The 12,587-nt window shown below is 38.7% G+C and overlaps 1 protein-coding gene across 5 annotated transcripts in view; it reads right to left on the reverse strand.

The window, feature by feature from the left end:
- arhgef12b (Rho guanine nucleotide exchange factor (GEF) 12b) overlaps positions 1–12,587 on the reverse strand; it is a 91,621-nt gene that overhangs the window by 24,018 nt on the left and 55,016 nt on the right. For all 5 annotated transcript variants that reach the window (XM_028595472.1, XM_028595473.1, XM_028595474.1 and 2 more), the window contains 9 exons: positions 9,308–9,399; positions 6,723–6,821; positions 6,319–6,368; positions 4,930–4,987; positions 4,162–4,346; positions 3,250–3,327; positions 2,892–3,008; positions 1,597–1,722; positions 361–486 (listed from right to left, as the gene is read on the reverse strand). In XM_028595472.1, coding sequence (XP_028451273.1) covers positions 361–486; positions 1,597–1,722; positions 2,892–3,008; positions 3,250–3,327; positions 4,162–4,346; positions 4,930–4,987; positions 6,319–6,368; positions 6,723–6,821; positions 9,308–9,399 — 931 coding nt within the window. The remainder of the gene's footprint in view (positions 1–360; positions 487–1,596; positions 1,723–2,891; positions 3,009–3,249; positions 3,328–4,161; positions 4,347–4,929; positions 4,988–6,318; positions 6,369–6,722; positions 6,822–9,307; positions 9,400–12,587) is intronic.

Consider the following 12,587-nt stretch of genomic DNA (forward strand, 5'->3'; position numbering starts at 1 on the left):
AAATTCAGTCTTGTATGTAGGCATGATTAGTCAGAATTTTTTCTTACAACAAATAACTGACAAAAAGGTTTCACGTTAAAAATCAGTGTTTCTCCCACGCTGTGTGGCGCGACGGCGGAAAGACTGCGAGCCAAGCTGCTGCTAACATTTGCGCAGGTTTTAGACCAAGATCTAAAAAAGTGTATCGTAAAAACGTGGCTTAAAACTAAATAGAAAGTCAACTCAACAAAAAACACAACATGGTCTTGTCAATTTATATACAACAGGTCTAGTCATTTTTAGATATTTCAAGTTACATATACCTTCAATTGGCTAAATAACTAAATCAGCTGATTGTGTGTGTGAGAGAGAGTGTATTACTGTGTCAGGGGTGTCCTCAGTGTCAGGCGATTGGCAGAAGTTGAGGCCACCTCGGCGGCTGATGTCCGGGCTCTGACAGGGCGTCTCTCTTTTGCCAGGACCCTCTGTGAGGGGGCTGCTGTGCGTCTAACACACACACACACACACACACACACACACACACACACACACACACACACACACACACACACACACACACACACACACACACACACACACACACACACACACACACACACACACACACACACACACACACACACACACACACACACACACACACACACACACACACACACACACACACACACACACACACACACACACCACTTAAGCCAAATTAATTTGTTTAGTCTGGTGCTGAATACTGGGAAATCCCAGGGATTGGAAAGTAGGACCATTTCATCCCTATTTATAAAAGTTGTGATAAAAAAATGGGGGAAGTTATTACAAAGGAGTCTGTGTAAGCAGTATTTTCAGAGAGGCTTCCTGTTGTAACATTAGATCATGGGTACTCTTACAGTATACTTTTATTAACGTTCCTCTTTCAAAAGCAGCACCTGATCGATGGTAAATAAGTTCACGTAATAAAAAAACAAACATAAAACACAAAGCATGCACAAACAAGTTTCAATTGTCACTAAAATCACAAAAAGAATCATGTTGACACTGAAGCTAAGAGCTCTTTAGGAAATGGAGCATCTACCTAAAAGGCTTCTACCTAGAAACTGTTGTCTGACATCTTCAGTATTTTTTATGATTAATTAGTAATTTTGTGTTCTTTTAATGTCTAAACTTCTTGTAATGTCTAATCGTTCTTACTATTTTATTCTACCTACCTGCAAAGGGACTACAGGTGGAAAATTGCAATGTGCTTAAACATTGTACATTACATCTGTCCTTGTTGTATATAAGGTTAGTGTTCTTTCTGCATTGTCAAATGAAGTCATATAACATAACATCATAAAATAGTTCCTAGAGCCCAAGGACCCATTTTCCAATTGCTTCCTTTGTCTGGTGTCTGACAGTCCAAAACCCAAAGATATTAAATTTACAACAACATAGAACAGAGAAAATAAGCTGGAACCAGTGAATGTTTTGCATTTTTACTTGATAAATGGAGTAAACAAATAATTGCTTATCAAATCTGCAGTCAACAAAATCCACACTTGACAAAGTAAGTACAGAGGGCTTCTGGTAATGTCGTTCACCACAACCATTGATTTTTATACCCACGGAGTTATTGTTGGTGGAGGGCCCGTTGTTAGCGCTGTAACCCGGTGAGGACTGGGTCTGTTCCCTCAGGGGAGGCCCACTGTCCCCCTCCTCAGCCTCACTATTCCTGGACCCTGAGGCTCCATCCTGAAACACACACTTAAAATTAGTTCACCCTCTTATCAGTTACCGGAGACAAAGATCCTGTAGACTAAAGAGCCTGCAGTGACCTGTGGACCCGTGATGGTGGAGTTGAAGCTTAATTTATACATCAGAGGAGAAATGTCGCCCAAATTGTCACAAAGACGAGAGTTTTGACACATATTGAGTGGTGATTAAGGGGCGGTGAATGGATGAATGAGGTTTAGCAGAATCCTTTACACCAATTTCTATCATGTGCCTGACAAGACACGTGTCTCCTTTTAAAGCAAAATTTAAATATTTTTCCACCTGGGTTTAATTCTCATAATTTTGGACATTGTGATTGTGGATCATGCCATCTTTGCACTCGTCACTTCGGTTGTAGAGATTCAGGAAAATGTAATTTCAACAAGAATTGTTGAATTATTGAATTGTAAAGATAATTGTATGGCTGAAACATGATACAATATATATTTATTGGAAAAAGGCCTCTTGAATCTTTCCAAATAAACTCCCATTTTACATAAATACATTAGAATGCTTGTCTCCGAGTCTGACCGAAAGTCAACACAGATATTCGCCCACTTGATTAGCTATTCTAGCTGCCCTGCTCTTAAATTATAAAAAATTGTGCAGTTTAAAAGAAAGCAACAGGGTGATAACAATTCTTCAAAAGGGATCAAAGCCTTTTTGTAATATTTGTTGATCATTAGTTGAAATACCATCATGCCACAGTATATAAATCACCTTTGAAAAATTTGAAATCTTCTGCCACAAAAGCTCGACTGGGTCCAATCAGATGACTGAGAGGATTATTCTATCATTCTGAATGGAAAGTCCTCTCTACAAATAAATGTTATTTTGTTTTGTACTTGAAGAACTAATTAGAAAGGGCGGAAAGAGACAAAGATTCTTCTTAGCAAAAGTTGAATAAGAAGAGAATTTTGGGGCCAAAACTATTTGAAACATAAATAATGCATTTGGTGTCTAAATTATACGGTTTTTATCTCCGTTAAATAGTTATTATTGAAAGAAAGAAGCATTGATAAACAGATAATCCATAACATTTAAACAGTAATGTTATAATAACCATATGATTTGTGTCCTTACTTTTGGTCAAACAAAACTGTTTAAAAGGATTTATGTAAAATTACGGTTTAGGTTTAGTTTTCTACCTGTAATGCTGTTGCTTTGCTGAGCTGCTCCTGCAGCAGTGAAATGTGCTTCTTGGCTTCCTGGACCTCCTTCAGTAGTTTAGGCCGAGGGTTTCTGCTGTACTCCTCCTCTTTTGCCTTAATACAAATAAATCCCAAAGAAGCCAAGTGTGGGAAACAGTCACACATGAAAAAAGATGGTTCAAGTTATTTGGTGATCTCTTGATTTATGGGTCAAATATGTATAAGTAACTGATGGGAACATGATACAAGGAAGACAAACCATGCTCAACATATTCAGGAGATGGTAATATAATGTATATAATTTCCTGTAGAAGGAAGGAAATACACACAATCTCAGTGCATCATACACACACACCTGTAGGTCCTGTTGCTCCTTGGTTAGCATCTTCTGCAAGATGTCGGCCTTCTGGCTGTGTGTGGTTTTGTTCTCATCCTAAGAGAGGAAATAAAGAAGAAACATTGAGCCAAAATAGTCAGAAATACTCTGGAAAAAATACATCATTACATCATTATTACTGTAACACACACATGTGAGTGCAAGGAGCTTGGGAACACACACAGGAAAAGTGAAGTGAAGAGAAGTGATACTAATCAGACTGAAAGTGAAAAAGAAAAAAGGGGAAATGTGGACGTTCATAAATAAATACAGTGTATGAGAAAGAAAAAAGATTGTTTACAGCTATTTCAGATTTTATGAAAGTGAAGTCTCTAGTTTGACACATTCAGTGTTACAAAGAGGACAAATTGTTGACACAGTGCAGCAGTTTTAGTCGAAGCTGGCAGAAATGAACTGAAACGATGGGGCTAATTAAAAATAATGAGCTGTGCGGGTTGTACCAGCCAGATAAGCTGCTGATTTCATGAACCTTATCAGTGTTAAAAATAAGCATTGAAGTTACAGTTTGTATGTGTGTGTGTGTGTGTCTGTGTGTTAAATTTGTGATTAAACAGGCCTACAGTATTTAAATGATGTAATCTTTAACTCATGATATCTATCTATTCCTCAGTATTTTATTTATACCTCATATTTTACCTTATTTGGTCACACATGCATATGGTTATGGGATTGTAACATATTTCTGAAGAATTTTCTGGTTTTGAAAAAGTTTAGAAATCAGACGTTGAGGATTTGGTATTTCTCTGCACGCTGCCTTGACCTATTAGTGAGAGCTAAATGCTATATAATGAAGTGTCCCCATCATTTATTAAAATGATAGAGCTCTGATAAGTAGATATCACATATGGAACGTTCATTCTTCTTTCTTACACCATCAGGCAGAGAGGAGGTGACGTGCTCCCCACTTGGCAGTGCAGGTGAGTGGGGCGCTGAGAGAGAAGAGGGTGAGCTGACCTCTGCCCCTTCCTCCTTCTTTTCTTCCTCTTCCTCCTCCAAGGGGATGTTAGGAAGCCCTGGAGGCCTCCCCAGCACTGTCAGGGCTACATAGGAACCCGCTGCCAGAGAGGAGTCACGGGAAAGGAATGAAGGGAGGGTGAAGAACGAGAAAAATGCTGATACATGTATAAAAAGCATCACCGTGAAGATGTGATCAGCAAAACCAGCTGTGAGAAAGAACAATTTAACCACATAAAAAGGAATGAAAAGAACATAATAATGCTGATATATTAGGTCATGAATTCTATGTCTCGTCCAAGACAGCTGTGCACACAAGTGAATAGGAGAACCCCAAACCTCTCTCTCAAAATTAAATCTTGTATATTTATTTCCACAAGAAATGAAGGTCTTAGAAGCTAAGACTCAGAAAGTTGTTTGTTTGGGGGCATGTTTGTCTAAGCACATCACAGTCAGCCCAAATGTGGATTTAATGACTCCAGTAACTAAAAACAAATCTCTACGCCCGATATCTCCAACACCGGGCAACTCATACCAAAACAATCTAGATTAATAAATAGCACTACAGGTAAGAGGGAAAATATGTATTTCTGATTCTGGGATAAACGGTCCCTTTAATGTGCCAAATCAGTGACATGATACTGAGTGAGCATACAGAAAATATAATTAAAAGTGCATACTTACATTTTATCAGCTTTACAACCTCTATGTGGTTTGAATGTGTAACTAAGGTCCCATTAACCTGTCAGAAAACAAAAGCATCGAGAGTTCAGTTCATGTGTTGCACTGAGTAAAAGCTACTGCTGTTGCTCCCTGCATGCATTTTAATGTGAAGGCCTTTAGGCCACAGTTGTAGACAATGGTCATCCAACCATTGGTTTTAGAGGGTGTAGTCCTCACAATTGACACTTTCCAAATGAACTGTGTGTGGACGACCCATTACTTCACACTCTCAAATCATTTCTATTTGCTAAGTAAGAGCAGCTATAATCAGATTCCTATTTAATCGATTGTGAAGACAACGGGAGGCAGCTTGAGTCAGGATCTGCAGCAGTGAATGTTTACTTCCACAAAGAAGAAACCTGGATTTAATCATTTAATCAAGACATTCATTCCTGTAAGGAAGCTGTGTGGTCGCAATGTTTTTTTTTTTTATTGTTTTATTGTTGCAGAAATGATGACTGTAACATTAACGCTGTTACTTGAATTACACAGAGAGACAGATGGGGATACGCTATGATGTCAAACGGTGCGTTCCAGTTGAACTGGGAAGTCGGAATTTTGGAGTTCTCAGTCAGAAATTTCAACTGGAACTCCCCCTAAAGTCAAATTTGCGACTCAGAAAGTCGGGAGAACCTTACCAACCCCGGCATCACGATCCCACATGGCTGCTCTGAGCATCAACAGCAGTGAAAACTGTATGAATATACTGTTAATTAAAATGACTCTTTTTGTGTCCCATTAAATCAGTCTTACACATAGTACTGTCCACCTTCCATCTGTGGACATGTTACTACAGTGTTTGTAAGTGCAAAATGCTGCATAAGTCAATCTTTTTTTAGGTTCTTTTTCCGTTATAACTGACTGTCAAACTGGAGAATAAAAGAAAGTTCTGGGGCGTTCATTGTTTGTGTTTGTTCATGTTTCACAAAGAGTTTAACCTGAGCCAGACCAACAACAAAGATAGAAATCATATCACATCCATACAGGGATAGTAGTATACAGTTGTTAAAACATAATGAAATATATGACACTCTGGTATCGGATCAGTACTCGGTATCGGCCGATACGCAAGTTCAGGTATCGGAATCGGGAATCAAAAAAGTGGTATCGGGCCATCTCTACCTACAACGACTCAATATGAAATTTCTAAAATTTGCGACTAAGCGAGTACTGAAATTAAATCAGTACTCAGCCTTGTCAGAGGAGTTTAGGTATCTGAATTGGTGCATCTCTACACAAAGCTTAAGCTTAACAGATGAGTTTCATCCTTAAACTCATTTTCAGACCAAGAGATCTTTCTGTTTCTGATCCTGGAAGTAAATGGAAAAAAAGGAAATAAATAATTCCCACCTTAATGATCCTGTCTCCTGTCTGAACACCAGCTCGCATTGCAGCTCCATCTATTACAAAAGACAGAACAGAGCCAAGTGTGTTGTGGTCAAGTGTGTGTGTTTTGCGATCTTTGTGAGGACCAATTTCTATTTTAAACCACTGTACAAAGGACATTTCTGCATTGTGAGCTGGGAACTCACTTTTTTCAAAGGGTTGCTTGAAGGTTATGACTCAATTTTAAGTTTAACATTAGAATAACCGTAAAGTATAGAAAGACAAACGTGTGTGTATGTGTGTGTGTGTGTGTGTGTGTGTGTGTGTGTGTGTGTGTGTGTGTGTGTGTGTGTGTGTGTGTGTGTGTGTGTGTGTGTGTGTGTGTGTGTGTGTGTGTGTGTGTGTGTGAGTGTGTGTGTGTGTCCTACCTTCTTTTACCAGCTGCACAAACACAGGGTTGTCTCCACTTACAGTCAGCCCAAAGCCATTTTCATCTCTCTGGATTATCACACACCGCTGGACAAGACCTATCATTTGCACCCAAACACACACAAACACACTGCGTTAGATCACATGCTACCGATGGTGTCGTGAAATAAGCTAAAACTAATTCTGGATGTGAAAAAGATGATCCAACAACAATGTTTATGGTCTGGTGCAATCTTCGTCTTGTGGGAAACATTCTCCACACAGGAAGTGACAAATCAAGAGACTGGAGCAGAAAAGGTTTTTATATAGAAGCCTGCTCTCTTTCTAACAAAAGCTGAACTCCCCATCAAGGGATGTTTTTCCTCTCTTGTGTCTTTGATATACTTTGTATTGTAATATAATATGAATACTTTGAAAACTTTTTGTATACGTTCAAAGTAAAAAACAATTAAGAGGACCATTCATATAAAAAAATGTATATTAAAACATCTGCATAAAGGGAGCCTGGTAGAGTGTGCGCCCATATACAGAGGCTCAGTCTTCAACGCAGTGGCCGCAGGTTCAGGTCCGACCTGCAGCCCTTTGCTGCATGTCATTCCCCCGCTCTCTCCTCTTTCCTGTCTATGCTGTCCTGTCAATAAATAAAGGCCTAAAAATGCCACACAGAAAAAAGAAGAAAAAGAAAAAAGGCTGCATAACACCAAGCGGCAATATCCAGGCCTGAAAAAGTAAAGCCAGTGTGGAAGTGCCTTGAACCTGTATTCTTTCTAATAGCCATAAGAGGATGACTCCACTGCTTGCAAAAATAAGATATCAGATAATAATATCTGATTGTATATGAATTGATGTATTACCTCAGTAAAAGGTTTTCCTAATGAGATTATGGTCTCAATCGCTAGTTTCAAGTCTTCTTCAATACAATTCTTCAATGTGCTAGGGAACAGTTTTTAGGAAATTGACTTCTCAGTTTCTCCTCATTCTGTAACAGATAAAAGTGTATATAATAAACAATGCTATGGACGGATATAGATCGAGAGTATGGATGGATGGAGTAGCTTTAAAAAGTGCCCTGTGGAGGTTTACATTCATTTTTACCTCACCAAAATGCATTGTGTGTATCCTTAAGGCCTAAAATGATTATGAGGAAACGCTTTCTTCCTCATGAAAAAGTTCTAAAGCAGATTCTTTAGAATATTTTTAAATTGTGCTTAACATGTGTTTACACATTTGCTAGCTTTTAGTCTTCTTTTTCACTGCCTTTGTGGACACGTTTTTACTAGCAAAACAACCATAAACAATGCGCAGGACTGAGTATTGCGTCGTAGAAAACATTGCTCAATAGTGCTTCTGGTTTCCAAAAACTCCACAGGTGGCATTTAACCTCCTCATATCTAGTACACCACCCTTTTTCTGTTCTATTGACTATTTGGTATGTCCCATGATCACATGCACAGCCAATAGTACCCATTTAAATCTGCCATGACCCAGTAAAACCAGTGCCTCCATTTATGAATTCATTCATATTCCTATACAACTTCCCCAACACCCTGAAATCTGCAAAGACCATCTGCCAGTTTAAGAGACCTCCATCAGGGATGTTTTTCCTGTAGTCACTGAGGGAGTTTAGTGACTTAAAATCTGCCAAAGCCAGGTTTTCCTTTTCCCACTTCAAAGAACTATCTGAGATAGCTGAGTGGATAATTGGTTGTCTTCTGGCCTCCATGAAGGATCCTCCAGGGTGGGGAAAAGGGCAGGAAGGATTAATGTCAACCCAGCAACCCAGGCAACCACCTTTACAACTTGTTTCTGCAGACACCCCACACCATCTCTGTTCACCCTGCAACAGCCCCTGTGATAAACTATGGGACAATTCATATCTTTAAAGTGTAAATCAAATGTACGGCGAAGAGATAAACGTGAGACAGAAAACTTTATTCAAGAGTACAGAAGAACAAGACTAAAACTATATCATTTAAATCAAAGTTCACTTACAGAACTCAAAGCTCTTACATAACTTAATCAGGTCAGCAACTAAAAATTATTTTTATTTTTAATCTGCCAAATTTCTGGATTAATCTATTATCATTATGTCTGTAAAATGTTTTAATAATAAACATGCCAATCATAATTTCATAAAAACTAAGGTGACATATTTAAATTGCTTGTTTTGTCGGACCAACAGTTGAAAATCTGAAGATATTTAGTTTACTGCCATATAAAATAAAATGAAACAGCAAATCTCTACTTTTGAGAAGCTGAAACCAGAAAATGTTTGGCATTTTGCTTGAAAAGTGACTGAAACTATCAATCAAGATAGTGGGCGATTATTTTCCTGTTGATCGATTAATTAACTAATAGTTTCAGTTCAAAATGCAATCTCAACTCAATGTCTCAACACTTACAACTTTCTTTCAAATAATAAATGCAAATGCATTTTGATTGCAAAGTGCTGTTGTGGAAGTTGTGATTAGAAAGTTAACAAATAAAAAATAAAAGAATTAAAGAAAACTAAACTAAATTAAATGTAAAACACAAGCATCAAAATCAGAGGACAGAAATACAGTATATCTGCGTGTCTCTCTACCTGTAGGGTCAAACTCATGTTTGAGGGAGACGGAGGATTTCTCATTCTTGGGTTTCTTGTCAGTGGGGTCCTTGTTGAGAATGCTTGGGGTCCTAGAGAGACATAGAGCAAAATGAGAGCACACATATGAAATAAATAAATACATAGTTTGTTTAATCCATACGAAAAACTGGGGTTTAAAAAGGAAAATTGTGTTTTTACAGGAGATTATTGTGCTGGACCATTTCTTGGGTGGGCACAGTGACCTCCTGAAGTCTCTGGTGACAACAAGAATTTACATTTTCACATTTTTTACACAACAAAATGTTTTTGGATCGTTTAATTTTTGTTATACCTCTGGACAAAGCCGACTAGATGTTTCCCTGTTTCCAGTATACGCTAAGCTAAGCTAACCGGCTGCCATCTGTAGCTTTGTATTGGACAGACAGATATGAGACTGGTATCGATCTTCTCATCTAACTCTCGGCATGAAAGTGAATAACCATATTTCCCAAAATGTCTACATTCAATGTACACATAACTATTCAAAAGCAGCTGGAAGAGGTTTGGGATGTTAAGGAGTCAAAGATATGCCTAAACAGGCGATCAGAAACCTGAGTAACAATATAAACCTGCTTTATATGTTGATGACATGACTCGGACAGAAGTTGAGTGAAGTTGGATTCACCTTCCTGCCAATGAACCAACAATAAACGAGAGAGGTGGGGGTGTAACATACAGTCCATTTACTTTTAATACCGTCTGTTCCACACATAGTTGGACATGTATTCAGATCTTTTCTCACATGGACAACAGCCTTCAGCCATGAAAACTCACACCCTACCTCAGACAACCGGTGTCATATTCGCCAATCACGTCCATACTATCAAAGTGGAAAGATAAAGTTAATGTCTAATTTTGAATTAAATGGCAATAAAAAAAGACCCCAACAGGCTCCATGTAGTCCCTCTCTTTTGGTATTTGTTTAATAAGCATACCCCTCGTGGGACCACTATATATTAATAGCAGAGGTTCCCCTGTTCTTGCGCCCCCTACACCTCCTCCTACTCGTTCCGCAAGAGGGGGTTTTGTTTGTGCTGCTGTTCCTCCCATGGACAATGGGGGCCCTGGGCTTTTAACAATGGCTCCCACGTCAGAGCCAACTTACTATACTGTGGCTTTGTGGGACAGATTCCCGGAAACGGAGACTGGGGTTCTTGGCTCGGCTCCAGTTTCCTGAATGTGTGAGAAGGCTGGGAAAGAAAAGGAGGAGGGAGACGGGAAGGAGGAGGCACACGTGTCTTTGAGGAAAGACAGAAGACTAGGGCTGAGGAAATTTCAACTTACATGTAGCTCCCAGAGTGTGTGAACAACCATGTCTAAACTAACCTCATGGTGCAGAGAAAAACTGAGATAAATGAAATCCTGGGACATCAAATTCAGACAAATAGAGGACACAAAAACCCAGAATATGTGTAAAATGAACCAGACTAAATAGAAGAAACTGATCCTACTCTCCTAGACACAACAAAATTGTCATGGGTACAAACTAAAAAGGGGGGCATTAGGAGAGAGTATTATGATGGTAACCTCTTTTTCTGTGAGACTGGAAGGCCCACTTAGGGGAGCCTCCTTGCTGTGGTTGGAGATTAGCAGTTGATAAGACATGGCGAGACAAGGACAGATTGCATCCTGCTCAGTGGGTGGCAAGCAGCTAAGTACATACTGGTGGATAAGAGGAAGGAATTCAGCTTTCAGCTTCAGATATTTAAAAGCACATTTATGAAGCGGTTTATTCAAAATGTACTGTACCGAGACACCTGAAAGCATGGTCTACGGCTGCAAGGAGAGAGACGTTTCTAATTGACTGGTTCCTAAATCCCTTCCCTGTGCACAAATAGTCAAATCATATCTTAGTAACCTTAACTGTATGCACAGCAGGCCTGTTAAGCTTTGGATTTCTTCACATGTTGTAAGAGAGATCCTCGATATTTACAAAGCAATGCCACCTAAAACCCAGGGAACAATGGTAAGTAGGGCTGGGCAATATATTGATATTATATCTACATCAATATATGAGGCTAGATATTGTCTTAAATTTTGGATATTGTAATATCCTGATACGGCATAAGTGTTGTCTTTTCCTGGTTTTAAAGGCTGCATTACAGTAAAGTTATGCAATTTTCTGAACTTACCAGACTGTTCTAGCTGTTTTATTATTTGCCTTTACCCACTTAGTCATTATATCCACATTATTGGTGATTATTTATCGAAATGATTAATATTTTGTGAAAGCACCCTACAATACAATACTTAAAAAAAAAAAAATAATTGCATACCAAATAATAAATAATAAAAGAATTGCAATTAGATTTTTTGTATATCGTTCAGCCCTAGCTCTAACATAAGCTGCCCAGCTAACTAGCTTATTACCTGCAGTCGTAACACAAGAAGCACACATATAATAAATAACTAAAAATATTGTGGTAGCAGGTTACATTGAAAAAAAGATGTGAATTTAAAACTAGCCAATTCACATCCACTGTATAGTATTTCCCTAAGCCAGTTTTGGATGCTATTTGAGAACAGTAGAAACAAGGCACATGGAAACGTTAACTGCAGCCAGACGCAGCGTTTTCAACCTACGTTGACCCCAATGTGACCCCAATCACATATGTTACATCACATTGGATGAGTAACATCACATTACATTTGTTGTTCAATTAAAAAATATTGATTATAGCAGCTCTAAAGAATCGTGACCAAAATATGTACTGAATGGGACATTTAACAGTAATTTCTCGTTACTGTTTTGTAGCCGGCATATATGGCAATACCAATATGTAATAATCTAATTTTGGCCAATAATGTTTGATAAATCTTCCAGGATATACACCAAATCACTGACACTTAACAACAGTGCAGCGGTATGGCCTGCCTCTGTAGAGGTCATTAAAATCGGAAGCATTTTTCTGGTGTCACAGTACTTTGGAAGCACCAAAGGTTCAGTAGTTCACCAGTCAACAATTACAAAGGAAAACCTTTCATATGTCCATATGTCCTTATTGTCTAGCGTCACCCGGCTGGAATACATGTCTGCTGGCTAATTTGTTCAGACTCTTTAGTTTCTCACTGCACAGTTTCCAAAGAAGTAACACAAACAAAAAAAAAAACATGCAGCAATCAACTTGTGCCTCAAATGCCAAAAATACCAGACAATTCCTCTGGGATGATAACGGCAAAGCACTTAGCTCCAGAGGGTTGGAGACAAAAGCTCACTGAGGAAGAAACTAAAAGCACA

Source organism: Perca flavescens, chromosome 13 (assembly GCF_004354835.1).
Source record: "Perca flavescens isolate YP-PL-M2 chromosome 13, PFLA_1.0, whole genome shotgun sequence".
In the NCBI taxonomy this organism is placed as follows: domain Eukaryota; kingdom Metazoa; phylum Chordata; class Actinopteri; order Perciformes; family Percidae; genus Perca; species Perca flavescens.